Here is a 22,814-nt window from a genome sequence, read left to right as displayed (position 1 = left end):
TCTAAAAACAAATAATATATAATTTATTATTTTTAGAAATTAGCTAAATCAGGTAACTTATATATTAAAAGAATTCATTAGTTAATTTAAATTAACTAATGAATTCTTAACTAATGAATTCTTTTAATAAAGTTACCTGATTTAGCTAATTTCTAAAAATAATAAATTATATATTATTTGTTTTTAGATATACATATACATTTATTTAAATTAACAAATGAATTCTTTTAATTTATTCACCTGATTTAGCTATTTTCTAAGAATAATAATAATTAAATATAACAAGAATATTATTGGTTTGACTAGGGTCATTAGGTCAAAATTAGCTGTTGGCAATATAGCCGTTGGAGTCTCTGCACACTCTATTTAAACAAGCTAAGCCGGATTGGTTCTTCAACTTGTCCTGACGATGAACCACACTGGTTGGTTCGAAACGCGTCGACAAAAGATTGGTTATGTGATTTCGCCGAAGATTATCTAAACAATGTTATGGATCACAGAAGTCTAAATTCCTTAAGAATATAACAATGAAATCCCAAATACTGATATTGTTACTATAAAACTCTGACAGATCCCTTACTAATAGATTCAACACATGAGTTCCTTTTGAGTTATTGTAGTAATGATGATGAATCTTTTATGCCCTTATTATTGAAGACAATGATGAAAGCTACTCAATATAACCTATTAGCCCTGCTACATATCTTTGATTTCTAAAGGCCGGAAATAAGCTCGGTCCATGGTCATACCCAAAAGAGACTCATAACGGTCACTTTCTCCTTCCCTCGCACCGCTCATTTTCCTTTCATCGGTCCTATCGCAAATCACATCCATGTATGCATAAAAGTCGCGCCCCTTGGCTTCCACCGATGCGATATTGCGATGCGATCTGATCGCAAATCGCATCCGTGTGTGTATAAAAGTTGCGCCCCTCTGCTTCTGTCGATGTGATATTGCGATGCGATCTGATCGCAATCGCACGTCGCCATACGTAAAGGCCCAAGATCCAAAAACCCGATTTGACGACTCCCGTCGCGCTCGATAAAGTGACTCGCCCAATCATCCCTCCGTCGTCTGATCAGCTCCGCCAAGATCCAATGGCCCACACTCATTCCACTCCCGCTTCTTCCGATATCCTCGTGGGCTCATCCCCGCCATCTATCCCCTTAATCCGACGGCCAGTCTCGCTCCTCCATCCGACTATTCCACCCACTGCACAGTCCACGTACCTTAACCGTTCCATGCTCCCAAAAGGACGAAGGTGACTGATTTTCAGTACCAGGGGCATTTCCTCCTCAACAACCACATTTAATAGACAGTATGGCCGAGAAGGAAAAGGACAGAGCACGAACAGATAAATGCATTTAATAGTTATGGGACTTTATCCCATATGACACTCTACCTGCTGAGAAGGACAACAGAATGCCTGAGAAGATCGGATTTGTTCACTGAAGCAGGCAAATTGCACCAGAGACTCCATCAAGCAGTTAAAGCGGTTGGTGGTCAATTATGACCCCTCCATACTTAGAATGGCCAAGTGCCTTTGTAATGCAACTCTATATACCCAGAAACTAGATGTAATCAGGGTTGATGGTTGTTTTTTTGATGTAAGGTTCAACCTCTGGAGGCTGTAACTACTTTGATACTTGCAGCATCTTGTCTTCATTTTCAGCTAATATAAGCTTCTTTTGCTCTTAATTGATCACTTTCCATTTCTATTTTGTTTTAGGTTGTGCCTAATATGCAGTTTTCCTGAACTCTTGATGTTTGGCATTAGAGGAGCTGTCATCCTACCTCCGTGTTAAAATCTTGCATGTGTCAGTGAATGTGTTATTCAGGTTTCTTTCACTTAGTGACAGAGAGCTATCATCCTGTCTGTACATTGGGGAATTAGATTTGTAGACCTCTTTACTGGTTACATCCGGCCATCACATGGTCTTGTGCATCTGCTGGTGTGGTCAGTATTCTCCATATCCACCCAATCCTTAAACTGTGAGTAATTGGTGGTCTAAAGCCTTGTAGTTTGGGGGTGTTCACGCATGTCTGGAGTTAAGCATAGTAGAAGTGGTTATCTGGCTTGAACAAGCATAATTCCTTCCATTCATCCATTTCCAACATTAAGTTGGGTTTGTAATGTTCTCGAGCATCTCTGAGCTACAACCTAGGAGAGTTTCTTGGGGTGATAACATAACCCTATGAACAAACTGCTTGAATGATAATTGTTGTCAATTAAACTACTGCCACTGAGATCATTGATGAAGTAGATGTGAAGGAACTTATTGTAGTTAGAATGAATGCTATGTCCTCTAAATAATGGTAACACACATCCATAATAGAACCCGAATTGTTGTAGGATAGGAAACCTATAACTATCACTAAAATAATACCTTTTTTCCAATTCACAAATTATTTTTTCCTTGCAATAGCAAAAGTCTTAGAAGTATCATTCATTGAAGAACTTCATACCAAGGAATAACAAAATGTAAGTTCAAATCCCACTCTTACTTTGAACATTGTGTTCTCTCTCTTTATTGTGGATTAATTGAGACTTCAATAATTCAAGTAGGAGTACTCAACAATTGATTATTAGAATAAAACAATTGTGACTTGAGAATAAGAAATCATAGCCTATTTTTTTCTCGTTGCTTCTATACTTACAGATTGCAAGGTCGACTTAGTTGGTATGTAGCTTAAATTCTTGATTAGGCCACATATATATAAATAACACAATTTTTATTTCATTACAAATGAAATTTAGAACCCAAATGGTTGGAATTAACCAAGTTATTACAAGAACTTAAACCATATGTTGATTGTCATTGCTCATCTTTAATTTGTTGGAGCTTCAAACCATAGACAAGATCCATAAGCTTTAAATAGTACAATAAGTATGCCTTAATCTTGTCTCAACGAATGAGCTTTTAATGAAAGACTTCTACAACTTTCATTGGATAGATATACCACAAAAATAAGGGACCAAAACAAATTGTAGTTCTAACCTTTCATAATTGATGTCGAAGTTCAAGGTCTTTACATTTTTCTTTAGGGATGAAAACCGTAGGCAGATATCACTTCAAACTTGAACCAAATACTCTTGTTCTTCCACAAATGATCGAACCCTTATACAACACAAATTCCGTTGCTCTTGAAATGTCCTTCCTATAATAGCCCAACAAAGAACCCTCAAAAAATACCAAATGAATCCCTCAACCAAAAATAACCCTCTCTTTCGATATGTCATTGTCTCCATAGGGGTCAAAATGATATTTCAGAGCTCAATTCTTCAAAGAATAAACATTTTTGTACATCCTCTAGAAAGGAGCTCGAATGCCATTTTATAGATTTTTCTATTAGATAGAAGGGGCTCCAATAGGAGATCCGTTGGAGGATACTCCCTTTTGAAATTATATTTTATTTAAATTGAAAGCCAAGGATGAGGTCATTTGTCCTTTTGGAGTTTAGTTTTTTATTTTTTTAATAAGGTTCAATACCCCTTCAAACCCTTGATATGACTTGTCCTTTTGACCTCATTAACCATTGGAGTTTTTCTTGATCCATAAAATAGGAGATTTAAACCTTTGACATGATATGATCTTTTGAACCATGTGGCGTGCCACATACCACCAGAAACATCTCGACGAGGAGAATACAAAAAGGATGATTTGGATATGAAATACCATGAATTTCCTTGTCATATTAGTTCTCCTAGTGCTACATGGGTTGACATCAATGACAACCACCTATCAACAATCTCCCCCTTGCTTGCAGCATATGTACTCCCCCTGCTATCACTACTTCCCTTAATTCCATGCCTCTAATTTTCCTAACCTACTTTCTCTCCCCCTTTGCAACCAATGGCAAAGGGTGACTCCACCTGAGAATTTGCCCACTTCTTTTGGACCTATATCCCACCTGTGCTCCCCCTGTATGCTTGGCTGAATAAAGAGTATTTCAATGTCAACTTTCGAGAATCCCACACTTTTTTCAAAGTTATTCAAATGCCTCATGCGACAATGGTTTAGTGAAGATGTCAAATATTTGTTCTTTTTTCCTAATATATTCCACCTTAATATTTCCTTTTTTGGATGCTTTGGAAAAAAGTGATATTTAATAGCAATGTGTTTTGTTTTTTAATGCATGACAAGATTCTTGGAGATGCTTATGGCATTGGTGTTGTCACAGAACATTGGAATGGGCTCATCAAACTTCATCTGAAGATCCTACAATGTTTATTTCATCAAGAGAATCTAAGTACAACATGTTACTGTTGTGATATATTCTGCTTTCTTTGTGGATAAGGAAACGAACAACAACTTCTTTCTCAACCATGATATCAGACAACCACATAGATAGAAATATACTCCATTGGTTCTTTTACGATTCTCAACACTGCCTAACTATTCTGCATCGGTGTAAGTTGTGATGGTTAAGTCATTTCCTTCTATATACCATAAGCCAAAATCTGAGTATTTTGAAATATCGAAAGACTCTCTTCACTGCAATGACACAAGATTATTTTGGTGCTACTTAGAAACGTGCTACCTGTCCAACTAGTTGCATCACAGATTGCCTAGAAGTTGTCACATATAGAATACTGCCAATCATATATCTACACATCCTTCGTCTGTATCTTTGTATAAGTCATCTATGTTGAGCTTGATACCTGACACCATTGGGGTGCTGACCGGTTTACAATCTTCCATCTAGAACCTTTTCAACATTTCCTTGATATATTTTGCTTGACAGATAAATATCCCCTTGTCTTCTTAAGATATCTAAAGTCCCAAGAAGAATTTTAACACACCAAGTAATGGCATCTCGAACTCAGTTTGCACATATGCTGCAAACTTCTTGCTTAACTTGTCATCATCAATGCCAAAGATAATGTCATCTATGTATACTTCAATAATGGTAAAGTTATTGTGTTCAACCTTTACATAAAGGTTGCTATCAACATTTTCTCGTTTAAACCCTTTTTTCTGCAAGTATGTGTCAAGACAAGCATACCAATAATTAGGAGCCTGTTTGAGATGATATAATTCCTTCTTTAACTTGCAAACATAATTTTTCTAAGTTACTAAGAAAAAATCCCTTAGGTTGTTCTATGTATACCTCTTCTAATTCTCCATTCAGAAAGGTTGATTTTATGTCCATCTGATACACTTTGATCTTCCTCCAACATGCATAGGCCAAGAACATCCTGATGGATTCCATTCTGGAAATGGGAGAAAATGTTTCTTTGAAATCTATTCCTTCAACCTATGCATACCCTTTGCAACCAATCTTGCCTTGTTCTTGGTAACATATCCATCCTCATTCAACTTGTATCTGAAAACCCATTTTGTGCCAATGACATTTTTGTCCTTTGGTCGTGGGACCAATTCCCAAGTATCATTATTTTCTCTTTTATCCAACTCTTCATTCATAACTGCTACCCAACTTTCATCATGACTAACTTCTTCAAATTTGGTAGGCTCAAATGTGGCCAAGAGTGCAAGATGGGCTTGTTCTGACATGCTTGGCTATTAGTTTCTTCTATTACATATGCCATCATTGATGTCCCCAACAATTTGATCTAAAGGGTGGTTTTTTTTATACCATTTCTTGGGATTCTTCGAAGGTGCTTGTTGTTCATCTCTTGTCTCTTCCTAAATGGTTATTTTTTTCTCATTTGATTACACTTGCTCTAAGGCTTGCTCTTTGACCTGTTCTATTTCTACCTTTTGTATCTTTGGTTTGCTTGAACATAATCTTCCTTGTTTAGTTTCTTATTGTTATCACCCCAAGAAACTCTCCTAGGTTGTATATCAAAGATGCTCGGGAACATTACAAACTCAACAAAAATGTTGGAAAATGGTGGATGAATGAAAGAAATGCTGCATATTCAAGCCAGATAACTACTTCTGTTGTGCTTGACCCCAGACATGGGTGAACACCCCCAGACTACAAGGCTTTAGACCACAAATTACTCACAGTTTGAGGATAAGGTGATAATGGAGAAGACTGACCACACCAGCAGATGCACAGGATCCTGTGATGGCTGGCTGCAACTAGTTAAAAGGTCTGTAAATCTGTTTTCTAATACACAGACAGGATGACAGCTCTCTGGCACTAAAAGAACAGAAACCTACATACAAATTCAATGATACATGCTAAATCCTAACACAGAGGTGGGATGATAGCCCCTCTAATGCTAACATTAACAACACATGAATAAATGCAAGACAGGCACAGCCTGGAACAAGAAGAAGAAGTGGACAGTGAGCAATTAACAACAAAATAAGCTTGCATTAGCTGAAAATGAAGACCAGACGCTGCAGGTATCACAGCAGTTACAATCTCCAGAAGTTGAACCTTACAGCAAAATAACACTCATCAACCCATTACATTTGTCTTCTGGATATATATAGAGGTTGGTTTACAAAATATCTCTGCTACTAAGCGTGGAGGTGTCTTAATGGACCACCAACCACATTTACATTCAGATATGAGCTCTAATACAGTCTACTGATTTTAATGGACAAAAGTGGCCTTTTCTGATATTCTAAAGTCCTTCTCTGGCAGCTGGGGTGAATTATGGATTAATTTCCATGCCTGATAAATGCTCCTCACTGCTCGAGGTCGTCCTGTTTGTCCTTCGGGTGTACTGTCTCTTGAATGCAGTGGGTGAAGCTTTAACTATGCAGAAAGCAGATAGAACATCCCCTTCATCCTTTGGGAGTATGGAAATGTTGTGGAAGAAGATCTTGCAGGCGAACTGAGAGAAAAAGGTCGTAGGATCACATAGATCAGCGACAGAAATGACTTGACAAAGGGTATCGGGAGATAGCGCAGACGGGCGAATGAATATGGGCCATCGGATGATAAAATCAACGGTTGAGATTGCGCGGGAGGAGCTATCGGGAGGTACGAGGATGGGTGATCATGGGCCATCGGATCGCGAGGATGAACGACGGAGATTAGATCCTGGAGGCTATCGGGAGGTGAACGATCGGAAGAACGAGGACCGTCGGATCAGGACGCACCAGATCTGACGGTGATCGCTATCGGAAGGCGCGCACAGGTTAACGGCCGGGGAATCGTATGGGAGGCAGCGCGAATGGAGACATGTGGGTTGTCAGATCGCTGTCAGGCAGATTCGATGGCTATCGGGCGGCGGAGTTGCTCGATGGTTAATGAGCGGGGGAATGGCGGTTTTTGCTGGTGGCGGTATTCCCCACACCGCCCATCGGCGTCGAGTGGTTTCCATATAGCGGGCAGCGATCCTGTAAAAAGGCACCGCGTGGCTTCCACGACTGGCGGGAAGCCACTCTCCGTCAGCATTAACAAGCGGGCAGGCTATGCAAGCGGGGCGTGCAAAAGCCATTCAATTGCGACGGAGGAAGCGATCAACGGTGGAAAGAGGTATCAGTTTAATGCATGGGAAAGTCAACGAAGATCGTTGGATCGCGGTAGATGCGATCAACGGCTCAGAATTAAAAGCGACAAAAAGGGCTATAAGGCACGAGGTCACATTATCAGGGTTTCATGACATGTAAACCCAGCACGGGGGGCTAAACGAAAAATAGTTTTAAGCTGGGTTTAAAGGAATAAAAAAGAGATAAAGGGATTATGAGAACAATAAAAAGAATACAAGAGAAAGAAGAAATGGAGGTAGGGGGAGTTATAAGGGAATAAGGCTTTATGTTGATTTTCGGGGTAAAGCAGGGATAGCAGGGTTCATGGAAGTGTGAAAGAAATGGAGGAAGAAGGAAGAAAAGACCGCTACCAGCACTTGAATTTGCCTTTTAAGCAGTGAAGTTAACAACAAAGCTAACACTTATCCAAAAGCTTTATCAAACATTACATTGATGTCTTCAACTATCAAATTGAGTCTCTGGTTAGAACACCTGTATGCTTGACTTTTGCACGAATAACCAACAAAGATGCCTTCATCTACCTGGGAGTCAAATTTTCCTTTTTTTGGGTCTTCCGTCTTAATGTAGCATTTGCTTCCAAAGACTCGAAAATGTTTGAGGTTTTTTATTCTTCCCATCCATTGTTCGTATGGAGTGTTATCATAGTGGATTTTAAGCAGTCCTCTATTTAAAATGTACATAGTTGTATCAACTGTCTGAACCCAAAAATTTTAGTCAAATTTGGAATCATTGAGCATTGTTCTGGCCATCTCTTCCACAATTCTATTTTTCCCTCGACAACTCCATTTTTTGTGGTGTCCTAATTGCTGAGAACTGTATCTTTATTCCATTTTCCTCCCAATAATGTTGAAATGCTTTGGATGTGAATTCTCCATCATTATCCAATATCAAACATTTGATCTTCAAATCAGCTTCATTTTCAACCATTTCCTTGTATATTTTGAAACATTCAAATGCTTTGGATTTCTTCTTCAAAATGTTGATGACTATCGTCCTAGTATACTTGTCAATCATTAGTGTGAAGCATTGTTCACCATCCAGTCCTTTAGTCTTCGTTTGTCCGCATAGATAAATGTGTATCAGTGCCAATGGTTTTGACGTGGAATTTTATTTCATATCGAATTCAATTGTTATATGTTTTCCATACTTACAATGTTTACATACAACACTGGTTGGTTTTGAAATCAGCGACATTTCTCTAAGAACTTCCTTTTTACTAATTCTGACAAGGTTGTCAAAGTTTATGTGTCCCATTCGTTTGTGCCATGTAAAAATTATGCAACTATAGTTAAATTTTAGTTTGGACATATCATATGATGAATATAATGATTGCAATAGATTCCTCTTTTCGAGAGGACCAAAATCGATCTAAAGATCACCTCATTTGGACAAGCAGAAGTTGGTTTTTGAATTTATGTTCCCACTCATGTTTATTGGATCAAGTCGGCCAAGCTGCTTAATAAGAAAACCCTCAGAACTGTTGCACTGGTTTTCCCAAGTTGAGTTTTTCCGGGGACAGTTGTCCAAAAATAATGGTGTCCCTTGTGTGTTTGTCTATTTCTTTCAGTTGATGATCTGTAGATGGTTGAGACTGCATTTGTGTTTATTTCAGTATTTATATGGTTAAATAATTTGTTAAAGAACAAAACAAGTAGGTGAAATAAATCAGATAGTGCACGAAGAATTTATAACGGGTTAGACTTAGAAATTCCAACATGGTACCAGAGCATTACAGGTCACAGGAGAACTAAAGGCACCAACTTAATCAAAAGATTTGCAGCAAAAGCAACTGTCCCGAGAGACAGAGCTATTCCTAAGCAGAAGGCAGCAGAGAGGGGGTGATGCAGAAGGCTTGCATCATCATTTCAAGCTAGAGAGAGGGCCAGCGTAGAGGCAGAGGAAGGAAAAAGAGGCTCACGAGGATCCATGTCATCCTACTCAGCCAGGTAGGAGTGACACAGTTGGCCAGAGGAGGAAATCAACCTTGTCGGGATTGCATAGAGCTAAGAGGCTCAATTTCTTCAGCTGCTGGGGCCTAGGGAGATGTGGGAAGATTGTGGATTGTGAAGCTGGTGGGATTTTGTTGTTGTCGAAGAAGAACAGTACCTAACAGGATAGAACCAAGGTAGAGGGAGTCGCTACCTAGGCAGATTTCTAGCCAAGAAATCCATATCAGTGTTGCAGGAGCAAAGGGAATCAAAGAGGAGCGATTCATCTGTTGGAATAAGGATTTCTAGGAGGGAAATTGAGACTCAGAGGGAGTCTAGAAGAGAACTTCCAGGAGGGAAGTAGAGACTCAGAGGGAGTTGAAGAGAGAACTTCCAAGAGGGAAGTAGAGACTCAGAGGAGTCGAAAAGAAGAGCAAAGATGGCAATGAACGGACTGAGGGATCATGACAAGTTGGACGAAGCATCCAACTTTGTCATCTCGAAGGCCAGGGTCATGTCTATTCTGGATAGGCATCGCATTAAGGCCTTCGCCTTGAGAACCATGGCTATCCCAGTCGACCCAGCTGATAACAAAATGTATGAAGATGCGATGGCCAAGGCAAAGTGCATAATCCTTGATGGGGTCAAGGATCATGTAGTTCAACATATTGCCTAGAAGAATACGACAAAGAAAATGTGGGATAACTTCACGACATTGTATCAAGGCACTTATGTGCAGAGGAAGATGATACTGGAGAATCAACCGCGGTCGTATCAGATGCAGAAGGGGGAGAAGATAGATCACTTCCTCAATAGGTTGTAGGAGATTCAGGACCAACTGAATTCCATAGGGGCCACGCTGGATCAAGAGTTAATGGTGAGGACTGCCCTAAATGCAGTCTCCGAGGAGTGGGAGACATTCGTCCAAAGTATTTTGGGAAAAGGGACTCTTCTAGGATGAGAAGAATTGTGGGCATGATGCAGGAGCATCTGGACTTAGCCAACAATGTGAAGGTTTGTTCACATGTTGTGGCTAAAAGAGTTGAATTTCACTGGCCGGAATGGTCAAAAGTTAGTTTTGGTCGAGAGTGTTGGATCTCTCGAAAATGATTTGTAATACATTATTGTAATAGTTAGGAAATTGTCTTATTTTAGGTTGAAGGATAAGTTGTTAACGTAGGTGTGTCATGGAGCTTGAAAATAGAGATTTGATTGTTAGATTGTTTAAAATAGAGATTGAGTTGTTCATACAGTTAGAGTAGGATTCGACTCATAAAAAGAAGAAAATGTAATGTAGAAGGATTAGCTGAGATGATTGAGGATTGAGCGAGAGGTGAGAGTTGAGTGATAGTGAGGGTTTTCAGATTGAAACAGAGGTCTGTTAATTTGCTGTGATTGAGCCGAGAGGGCCAAGACTCTGTAACCATTATTATATTGAATGAATTTGTTTTAGTGTGCATCTGTGTGTTGATCCTGGTGGAAACTCTCGTTTACTCTGTGAATCTACATTTTGAAGTGCATCCAAGTATTTTCCCTGTTCCGCACTTTAAATTGTTAATCGTTGTGTTTATTTGTTAATCAGGTGTTTTAGCACTAATCGCAGTTATTAGTATCAATAGCGGGGGTAGAAGATCATAAAGAGACTTGATCGGGTTGAAGTCCTGGATGCAATTGTATCCGTCGATCGCAAAGTCAACAGCTGACGTCACCATCAACAACGGGGGTTAGGTTAGTGTTTAACTTGTGTGTAATTTGAAGTACCGCAAGTCGTAGGACTTGAGGACCTCCATTATCCCATGGATATCGGATCATGAGTTGATCGGGCATTAATCCCAAGAACGGACCCAAACCACTATAGATAAGGATTTAGTGTTTGTTGATCGGGTGAATGGTGACCGTTAGATCTGGTCAGAGGAGATCAATGACATAGAGAAAGTCAATGTGGGCAAACTATTGTTCAATTCTAGAAGTGCTATTCAATCTAATTGCTGTTCAATTCCGGAAGTGTTGTTCAATCCGAATTCTATTCAAACGCGGATTGCTATTCAATTGCGACGTTGTTCAATTTCCAGTTGCTGTTCAATTGGCCTCCTGCGTCATTTTTGGTATCAAAACACAAAGATTGAGTTTGACTGCAGTAAACATGCCGCCAAGGAGAGGAGCTGGCATAGGTCGAGGAAGATCTGAAGCAAATGTAGTTCTATTGGAAGAGATCCAAAGTCTACGTACAAGGATGGACACAATGGAGACTGCACAGAGGAGAGCACTTGATGAAGGAGTTGAAAGTTTTGCAGAAGCATCTTCTGAGGAGGAAGAAGAGGAGGAAAATGAAACTACCAAAGTTATCAAGATGTTGGATAAAGTAGGTGGAAAACCAAAGGTGGAAATTCCTGTGTATGAAGGGAGTCTTAATGCAGAAGAGTTAATGGATTGGATTAGCTCACTGGACAAATATTTTGACTATGAAGAGGTTGGTGACAGAAAGAAGGTGAAGTTTGCAATTACCCGACTGAAGGGTCATGCAGCTATTTGGTGCGATGAGCTACAAACGTCTAGAATGGGAAAACGAAAGTCCAAGATCAAGAAATGGGACAAAATGGTGAGTAAAATGAAAGCTAAATTTATGCTAAAAGATTATCAGTTAAATCTTTTCAAACAATTACAAAATTTAAGGCAAAAAGGAATGTCTATTGAAGAATACACATAAGAGTTTTATAGATTGAGTATTAGAGCAGGACATGCAGAGGATGATATGGAGAAGGTAGCCAAATATATCAATGGCTTAAGATATGACATACAGGACGAGATCAGCTTGCTGAGTCTGAAGACTATTGAAGATGCCTATCAAGTAGGTTTTAAGGCAAAATAGAAGATGTTGAGAAAACAAAGTCACAGGAATAGAGGGAGAAGTTCAATAAGAGGTAAAGGAACTAACAAACCCAGGTTTCAGCAACATCAACAATAAGCAGGAAGTTCAAATAGTAGACCACCACAGAGAGGAGATTTTAATAGAGGAAGATTTGCGTCTAGAGGAAGAGGCTGAGGAAGAGATATTCGGTGTTACACGTGTGGAGAATGGGGACATGTGTCGTGGGACTGTCCTCATAATAAACTAGCAAGTCAGAGGAATGCGAATGTGGCTGAGGCAAAGCTAGAAACACCTTGACTTCTGGAAAAGGAAGAATCCCCTGAAGTAGGAGAATCCCTGTTGTTGAAAAGGGCATTGCTGAAGGCAGAGAAAGAGATTGAAGAACCAGCTCAGAGGAAGAGTATATTCAGAACTACGTGCAAATCCAAAGGTAAATGTTGTAAAGTGATAATTGATAGTGGAAGTACTAATAACCTTGTTTCTACAGAGATGGTGGACAAGTTGGGATTAGTGAAGACAATACACCCTACTCCTTACAGAGTTCCGTGGTTGCAGAAAGGACATCAGATTATTGTGGCAGAACAATGCAAGGTAGAGATACAAATTGGTACGTATAAAGGCTTGATATTGTGTGATGTAATGCCAATGGATGTATGCCATGTATTGCTACAAAGACCATGATAGTTTGATCAGAAAGCTATTCATGATGGGAGGAAAAATACTTATACTCTGGATAAGAATGGAAATAAACATATACTGCTGCCATTGAAGGATGATGCTGACAAAGGAGCACTTGGAAACAACATTATGCTGATGAATGGAAAGGAGTTGTTGCAAGAGGTAGGAAAAGGTGAAGAAATGAATTTTGTTGTCGTAGGAAGACCTAAGGTAATTTTAACCTCCACAAACTTAGATTATTTTCCTGAAGAAGTCAAAACTATGTTAAATGATTTTGCTGATATTGTTGTGCATGAGTTGCCAAATGCATTGCCACGAATTAGAGTATTAGTCATCATATTGATCTAATACCAGGATCGAGTTTGCCAAACAAAGCAGTGTAGAGATTAACTCCTCAAGGGAATGCAGAAGTTGGAAGACAAGTGCAAGAACTGATGGATAAGGGACTAATCAGAGAGAGTCTTAGTCCATGTGTTGTGCCAACAGTACTCAGTCCAAAGAAAGGAGGTGAATGGTGTATGTGCACAGATTCGAGAGCCATAAACAAGATCGATATCATGTATAGATTTCCTTTGCCACGCATGGATGATTTTATGGATTGTTTGAGTGGGTCAAAGTATTTTACTAAAATAGATTTGAAGAGTGGATATTATCAAACAAGAATTAGAGAAGGAGATGAATGGAAGATTGCATTTAAAACAAACAATGGGTTGTATGAGTGGTTAGTGATGCCTTTTGGACTCACTAATGCACCTAGCATGTTCATGAGATTGATGAATGAAGTTCTGAAGGAATATGCAAGCAAGTTTCTTATTGCTTATCTTAATGATATTCTAGTTTTTAGCAGAAGTAAGGAAGAACATCTGGAGCATCTTAAATTGGTTTTAAGAACTCTGCAGGAAAAGAAGCTACTGATAAATCTGAAAAAAAAAAAAAAAAAAAAAACAAAAAACAAAAAACAACAACAACAACAACGTAGTTTCATGAAAGAAGAACTAATTTACTTGGGATTTGTAGTTTCTAAAGAAGGGTTGAAAATGGATCCAAAGAAAGTCCAAGCAATTTGGAACTGGCCTATTCTAAGGAATATATTTGAGGTAAGAAGTTTGCACGGTCTTGCAAGTTTTTACAGGAAATTTATCAAAGGTTTTAGTCAGATTTGTGCACCAATTCTTGAAACAATCAAGGAGACTAATCAACCGTTCAAGTGGACAGAAGCAGCAGACAGGAATTTTAAGTTTCTGAAGAGGAAAATCACAGAGAAACCAATTTTAGCTTTACCCGATTTTGGAAAAGTATTTCAAGTTGAAACGGATGCTAGTGGAGTTGTGATTGGAGCAGTTTTGAGTGAGGAACAACGACCAATAATGTACTTCCATGAGAAATTAAATGAAGCGAAGAAGAAGTATTCTTCTTATGATAAAGAATTTTATGTTATTGTACAAGCTTTAAAAAAATGGAGACATTATTTGCTGCCAAAGGAGTTTATATTGTATTCTGATAATCATGCATTGCAGCTCATAAACAACCAACCGAAATTGAACCAGAAACATGCCATGTGGGTAGAGTTTTTGCAAATCTTTACTTTTTTGATAAAGAACACAAGTGGTAAGTTAAACAAAGTCGTTGATGCTTTAAGCAGGGTAAATTTCATTGTTCAAGAATTAAAAGTTGGTGTCGTAGGATTTGAAGAAATGATTGAAATGTATAAAGATGATGCAGATTTCAAAGATTTTTACACAACAGTTCAAAATCCAATAGCTCATAACTGAAGTCAGTGGTTAGATTATCTTATCCAAGGAGGTTTATTGTTTAAAGGCAACAAGTTGTGTATTCCCAAATGTTCTATGAGGGAAAACATAATAAAGGAGAAACATAGTGGAGGATTATCTGGTCACTTTGGACAAGACAAAACCTTTGCCCACGTAAATATGTTTTTTTATTATTGGCCAAAGATGCAGACTGATGTTAAGAGATTTGTTCAAAAGTGTAGGATATGTTAGCATGCTATAGGGAGAAGCCAGAATACAGGATTTTACCAGCCATTGCCAATACCAAACCGACCATGGGATGCAGTTAGCATGGATTTTTTTATTTTTTATTTTATTTTTTTGTTTTGTTTTATTTTATTTTATATTTTATATTTTATTTTATTTTTTTATTTATTTTATTTTATTTTATTTATATATATGTATATATTTTTTTTTCGGTTACCTAAAACTCAAAGGAGGAATGATTCTATTTATGTTGTGGTATATAGATTTTCCAAGATGGCACATTTAATTGCATGTAAAAAGACTAGTGATGCAACACATATTGCTAATCTTTTTTTTTTTTTTTTGCAGAAATTGTAAGATTACATGGATTGCCAGTAAGTATTGTGTTTGATAGAGATACAAAGTTTGTAGGGCATTTCTGGAGGATTCTTTGGAAGGAACTAGGAGCAAACCTTAGTTTCAGTTCAACATACTATCCTCAAATAGATGGATAGATCGAAGTAGTAAACAAAAGCTTGGGGAACATATTGAAAAGTTTAGTTTATCAAAATCCTAAGCAATGGGATTTAGCACTAGCTCAAGCTGAGTTTGCTTATAATGACACTTCAAACCGAAGTACTGGAATGAGTCCATTTCATATTGTTTTTGGGATGAATCCAAGAGGTGTGTATGAGCTCAGAAATTTGGGTAAACAAGAGACAAGAAGTGCAAAAGCTGAAGAGTTTGCAGAGCAGATGCAGAGACTACAAGAAGATGTCAAAGGCAAATTGCAGGAAAGCAGTGGCAAATACAAACAGAGTGCAGACATGAAAATAAGAGAGAAAGAATTCCGAGTGGGAGATTTAGTGATGGTGTATTTGAGAAAAGAAAGATTTCCTGCTAAGACTTACAATAAATTAAAAATGAAAATGATAGGACCATGTAGAATTGTAAGAAAGTTTTCAACTAATGCTTATGAAATTGAATTGCGAGAAGGGATTGGAATATCACCTATCTTCAATGTTGCAGATTTGTATCCGTACAAAGAGACAACGACAAAGCTAGAGGAGAAAACTATAGAAGATGAAGTTCAAACTTTGAACTAGGAAGAACAAATGCCAAAGACAGTTAAGAAAGAGGTGGAAGCTGTTTTGGAGAAAAGAGTATCCAAAAGAACCAGAGAACATGCTTATTATCAATATCTAGTCAAGTGGAAAGGACAGCCAGTGGATGATGCTAGTTGGTTGACAACAATAGAGTGGTAGAAGTATGGAGTAAACCCTGAAAGTCTGAGGGATAATTATTTTCTTCCCTAGGAGTCTAATGTAGGAGCAACTAGACTTAGCCAACAATGTGAAGGTTTGTTCACATGTTGTGGCAAAAAGAGTTGAATTTCACTGACCTGAATGGTCAAAAGTCAATTTTGGTCGAGAGGGTTGGATCTCTCGAAAATGATCTGTAATACATTATTGTAATAGTTAGGAAATTGTCTTATTTTAGATTGAAGGATAAGTTGTTAGCGTAGGTGTGTAATGGAGCTTGAAAATAGAGATTTGATTGTTAGATTGTTTAAAATAGAGATTGAGTTGTTTGTACAGTTAGAGTAGGATTCGACTCATAAAAAGAAGAAAATGTAATGTAGAAGGATTAGCTGAGATGATTGAGGATTGAGTGAGAGGTGAGAGTTGAGTGATAGTGAGGGTTTTCAGATTGAAACAGAGGTCTGTTAATTCACTGTGATTGAGCAGAGAGGGCCAAGACTCTATAACCATTATTATATTGAATGAATTTGTTTTAGTGTGCATCTGTGTGTTGATCCTGGTGGAAACTCTCGTTTACTCTGTGAATCTGTGTTATGAAGCGCATCTGGGTATTTTCCCTGTTCCACACTTTAAATTGTTAATCACTGTGTTTATTTGTTAATCAGGTGTTTTAGCACTAATCGCAGTTATTAGTATCAATAGCGGGGGTAGAAGATCATAAAGAGACTTGATCGGGTTGAAGTCCCGTACGCAATCATATCCGTCGATCGCAAAGTCAACAACTGACGTCACCATCAACAACGGGGGTTAGGCTAGTGTTTAACCTGTGTGTAATTTGAAGTACCGCAAGTCGTAGGACTTGAGGACCTCCGTTATCCCACAGATATCAGATCGTGAGTTGATTGGGCGTTAATCCCAAGAATGGACCTGAACCACTATAGATAAGGATTTAGTGTTTGTTGATCGGGTGAATGGTGACCGTTAGATTTGGTCAGAGGAGATCAATGGCGTAGAGAAAGTCAACGTGGGTGAATTGTTGTTCAATTCCGGAAGTGCTGTTCAATTCTGGAAGTGCTGTTCAATCCAACTGTTGTTCAATTCCGGAAATGCTGTTCAATCGCGGATTGCTGTTCAATTGAGATGCTATTCAATTGCCGGCTGTTGTTCAGTTGGCCTCCCGCGTTAGGGCAAATCTTAGCTAAGAAGAGATCAGACGACTGACCAAGGTGAGAGGTAGCAACAAAGGAGCCCGGGTCAAGAAAGAGGAGGAAGAGGATGCGACTCTAGCATCTGCAGGGCAGCAAGGGAAGAGGAAGAAGAAGGACATCTCCAAGATTAAGTGCTTCAACTATAGGGAGAGGCTTCTAATTCCAAGGCAACGTCGACTAAGGCAGAGAAGGAGGTAGAGGATGATGATGATTGTGCCATGAGTGCTCATGTACCTTTAGAAAAGAGGTGGGGAGACTTCGAGCTGTAGTCAGGAGGACTACAGGAGATGTGGGGTAGGATCCTTGAGGTACCTAAACTCTTGGATCATATTTGGCTATGAGAGCCCCAAAGTGACAGTAGCAGGATAATGGATGTCAGTAGTAGCAGATGTGGATGGAGTGACAGAGAGTGCTAGAGTGCAGGGATCTGTAGCAGCGCAAAGAGGGTAGCAAAAATGCGAGAGGTACATAGGAGGTCGCAGCAGTGTAGGAAGGCACAAAGGTGTTTGTAGTGATGCGAGAGGCACAAAGTTTGTCACAACAACGCTAAGGCAGCAGAGGGAGCACATGATAGCAACAGAGGGAGCTTCAACATCAGGAGAGTTTCTAGCATGACAAGGATGTCATTAGTTGGGTAGATCAGTTACCATCATCTCAGTAACTGAGTTGTAGTGTAGTAGTAGCAGTGGTAGTACTATATGCATCACGATGCAGCATGAGGAGAGAGGGCTACAGTGGAGATGCAGGGTTGGGAGAAAGGACCAGTAGTAGCACAAATGCAGAGGGAGCTGCAGTACAGATGTAGCAGTGGTAGTAGTAGGAGCCATGGGCAGCAGTACAGGATGCAACAATGCAGAGGATATTGGTAAGCAAGGCCAAACATCAGCACAAGTACCAATGCCGATGATCAAAGTAATGTTCAGTGGTGGAGCATTACTAGAGCACGTTTCTCGCTAAGAGGGAGTGTTGATTTGGGGTAGCATCAGATGTGCTCTAACCATGAAAATTTGTGGAGAGGCTAAAGCACATGAGATCTCCAAGGCCCATAAATGGTTTGGGGAAATTCCGCCCGGTTAAAGAGATATTAAAATAATTAATATTTTTAATGGGTTCCTAAGTCTAAACTTACGAAAATAAAAATATTAATGGGTATTAATATAAAACCAGGTGAGAAGGTTCTAAAAGACATGGATCAAGCCAAATCTAATCTTAGTTGTTGATTAGAGATTTAATCTCGATCGTTGAAGACTCAACATAAAAATTATAAGAGGAGGCTTGAGGGTTAGTTGGAGATACACCAAGTTGATCAGTCAGTTTGATTTTTTGGAGCGGGGTTTGCTAAGAGAATTCGAACCAGTGATTTGAGTTGTAGCGAGGTGTAGTGAGTGCATAGCAGAGAGGCAAGGATAGTGCTGGAAGACCAGTGCATAGGCAAAGAGGCAGATGAAGAGGCAATAGGTTGACGCAGAGGGTTCTAGGCTGACGCAGAGGCGAGGAGGGCTAACACAAAGCCTCAAAGAGGTGCTGGAGAGACTTTCGTGGAGTAGACTTGTCAAATATCTGCTTTTGAAGAGAGGTATTACTGCCAGATTGATTTCTCTGTAGGGTGATCTAGTTTGGCACCCAATTGTACTCAAGAAAAGCTGCTTAATAAAAAAACCATAGGAATTGCTGCATTGGTTTTCCCAAGTTTGGTTTTTCTGGGGACGATTGTCCAAAAATAACGATGTCCCTTGTGTGTTTGTCTATTTCTTTAAGTTGATGATCTTTAGATGGTTGAGACTGCATATGTGTTTATTTCAATATTTATATGGTTAAATAACTTGTTAAAGAATAAAACAGGTAGGTGAAAATGAACTAGATAGTGCAAGAAGAATTTCTAACGGGTTAGACTTAGAAATTCCAACAAGCTAGAACTAGTTGGCTCCTTAGCAGAGGAATGGAATTTATTTAAACAATTCAAAAGACTTGCTGATATGGAGCTGAGATTCCTCCTCAGGTGATGTAAAAGCCTGAGTCATCTAATGAAGAAATCACTCATTTCGAGGTTGAGTCGAACTACAGATGGTGGAACAATTTTTTTTGGAATTGGCACATCCTCAACAAGATAAAATGCTTCGCTTGCCTAACCCTACACAATAAATTCTTGACTTGGGAGAACCTTCAAAAAAGAGGTTTCGTGGGACCAAACAAATGTAGCCTATGTAGACAACATTAAGAAACTATGAACCACCTTTTTACTAAATTCTTTATTGCTCAGCGAATTTGGTTTACTGTTCTTCAGGTCCCTGGCAGTCGAGAAAACCTAGGGTGGAACTCCTTTGAGGAAATTTTATTTTTTATAGGCGAAGAAATACAAATATCTCAACACTCTTCCTATCTTTGTTGCTTGGTGCATATGACTGCTAAGGAATAGGGTCATTTTCAGAAATGATAGTATTTGTATCCATACTCAATCTTCCAAGATCATTTCCCTCTTCAGGGAATATCTCCCTTTATAGTCTGGAAAAATCCCAAGAAGATTTCATTTTCCTGTTATCTCCCTTGATCTTCCTATAGGATTTTTTGATGGAGCTGTGCAAAGGAATATTTGTGGAGAAGGGGGGTTGATTAAGTTGCCAGAGAACATATATGTGCTTTTTCAGAACTAGTCTTGGATTTGGGACTAACACCAAAGCAGAACTGATAGCAATTTGGGCTCTCTTGACTTTAGCTAAGCTAAAAAACATTAAAAGCATTATGATTCTTGGTGACTCCAAATGTGTTATTGATTGGTTGACATGTGATGCTCAATTAGAAGTCCTAAATGTAACCGCTTGGAAGCACATAATCAAAGAAACAAAAAACCACTTTCAAGAGATTAGATTCCAACATATCTACAAAGAATATAATAAATCTGCTAACATGTTATCAAAAAGTGCTTTATCACTGGACCCTGGTTCCATTCTATATGAAGAACTTGATGGCAACCATGTCCAAGGCATACATTCCATTCCCATAGACTACTTGAATTAACTTTCAACTTTCAACTTTGAACAAGTCCATTGGTGGTCTCAACTTTCAACTCTCCAAAACAATGTGAACTTATATATTTTCAACATTGGAGGTCCCTGGTTATGTGTCATACTATATATTCAAAATTTCAAATACTTTTTGAAAACTTGGTGTTATATCTCTCTCGCTAGTTGGATAGGCTTTATTGATCATGCATTACTGAGTGATATATATTATGTGGTTTTAGTTTTTTGACTCTCTTAGACATATTTGAATATGTATAAAGTTGTACATTTTTTTCTAACAATCTCTGATAAAGAACTGAAAAAATATATTTCAACAAAAAGAATATGCTTTATTTGATTCTCTTGAATAGCGAAAACATAGCCTTTATTGTGAAAAGAAGAAAAATTAAAAAATGTCATATAAATATCAAATAAAATATGAGTTATGATTTTGTAAACATACAATATTGATAAGCTAAAATATTATAAAAAAACTTATTTACATATTATGCCTATAATATTCTAAATACTTTAATATTTATCATGAATAATTAACAAGTATTTAACAATAAAATGTTTTAAATGATACCTAATATCAAACCAATTTATTAGCACCCCCCTTTCTAGACATATATAACAATTAACATGTAACACAATTCATGACTCGAGCTAAATTGTGACATTTCTATGAATAAGAATGAGGCCCCTACATATTCAATAAAACCAATGTGTACCAACAAATCCAAACACAAATGGTACGCAAATTCCTGGATATTAAGAAAAATCAATGGAACGACTGTGACGATACCAAAGTTATTGGCCACATAGCGCCAGAGACGACAAAACGCTAAATTGTAAAATTAAAGTTTGAATTTTCGAGTACACAACTTCTCCATCCCCACGAGCATGGGAATTCCTATAATCATCGAACGGAACTGTAATTTCGTAATCTATATGGTGATCACTTGGGCTGGGTTACTCTGAGCAATTCTAACAGAAATTGCCTCGCTTATTCTTGAAATTGTATCCTTCATTGCTCTGTTAGACTCCCAATGGCAGTCACACAGCCTCAAGTGTGCACAAATTCTCTTAAATTTCAGCCAAGGGATGCAAATACCCGGTTTCGAACCTGGGACAGGAAGCCTCATTTCTTCGACAGCCCCAGAAGGATGTTATCACGAGGAAGGCACAAATATCTGTTGAGCGAGCGCCTGTTTATGATAAAATTGGCCCACAGAGGGCGTATGAGAGTTGTTGGAGTCAAAGCAAAAGCTAGAGATGAAGAAGTCAATCTTTACGGTGACTCTGCTGCAGATGATTACTATTCTGTGCTCGGTGTGGTATGATTTTATTTATTTCTTCCTGTTTTTGTTCTGAAGTGTTTATATGTTTAAATTTTCAGAGTTTTTTTTGAATAAAAATTGTTGGAATGGCTTTTGTAATTGAACTCACATGAATGAAAGAAAAGGAAATCCCATAGAAACAGAGGAATGCAAGCAGAGTATTTATTGTCTTTATATTTCATTGTGTATATTTCTCAAAACTGTGCGCACCAGCAATTTTAATTTAAGACCTGCCTCGGCCAACAGGCTGATCTACCACTGAGCGACATGCCTCATTACAATGGGCATCCTTACGGTTTTCTTAGATGCGGGGAATACCTCCAGCAACCTCGAATACTCCCTACCCTCCTAACTGATTGAACATGGGACTCGGGAGCCAGAGTGAGGATGGTCGCGTTTGTCAAACCAGTTTTACACCAAAACTTCATACATACATTAGATTAATTACACATATAAATATATCAATCAGTCGTTAAAGATATAAATTTTATCTTAACCACACAATCACTTAGTTAAGCAAATCTCTCAACCAAACACTAATTTCAGATCCAACTAATTAACAATTAATCAAATTACATTTATAATGAGGAATCTCATTCAATGTGCACAAGACAAGTAGGAGTTAAATCCCCAAGTCCCCCCTTAACGAGTACCTGAAATAGCATACTTGTAGTAGGCAAATTGGATTTCCGAGTTTCACTCTCGAAATCTCGAATCACGGATCTAGCGAAGTCAATTACTGAACAACGTCCCAAGCTGTCACATAACCTCACAAGAAGACCACTCCCATGTCTTCAACAAATGAGGGATCCTTCCCTAGATCCACAACTGCCAAACTATCTGGACAACCATCCATATTGAGTTTTACACCACTCGATCTCTTAAAATAGTTGCTTCAGACACAATCAATCACCTATTTGCAATAATTGAACTACTAGTCATTCTATGGATGAGCTCCCATCTACCGAGATACATGGGTGCCAACTGCTATACTTGCCAGTTATCTGGCGAAGCCTTCTAGATACGGAATGTATCTAGAGCCAATTTTACAATATGACCTCTTTATCTGACAATGAAATTCATCATCACTTAATTTTACAAACAAAAATCTAATACAAAATTTCTTCTATCAA

At 38.4% G+C, this 22,814-nt stretch overlaps 1 protein-coding gene across 2 annotated transcripts in view; it reads left to right on the top strand.

Moving 5' to 3' along the window:
* The first annotated feature begins 21,112 nt into the window (after positions 1-21,112).
* LOC149138326 (DNAJ heat shock N-terminal domain-containing protein) overlaps positions 21,113-22,814 on the top strand; it is a 271,925-nt gene continuing 270,223 nt past the window's right edge. Inside the window, exon 1 of one of the 2 annotated variants that reach the window (XM_089448165.1) lies at positions 21,113-21,678. In XM_089448165.1, coding sequence (XP_089304291.1) covers positions 21,391-21,678 — 288 coding nt within the window. In that variant the 5' untranslated portion in view covers positions 21,113-21,390. The remainder of the gene's footprint in view (positions 21,679-22,814) is intronic. The other variant, XM_089448164.1, reaches the window with a different exon arrangement.

The sequence above is a fragment of the Pinus tabuliformis genome, chromosome X (assembly GCF_031772625.1).
Source record: "Pinus tabuliformis cultivar Carrire ecotype Pingquan chromosome X, CPIR1, whole genome shotgun sequence".
NCBI lineage: Eukaryota > Viridiplantae > Streptophyta > Pinopsida > Pinales > Pinaceae > Pinus > Pinus tabuliformis.
The sequence above is the reverse complement of the archived record's forward strand: the minus strand, read 5'-3'. Positions and strand labels throughout refer to the sequence as shown.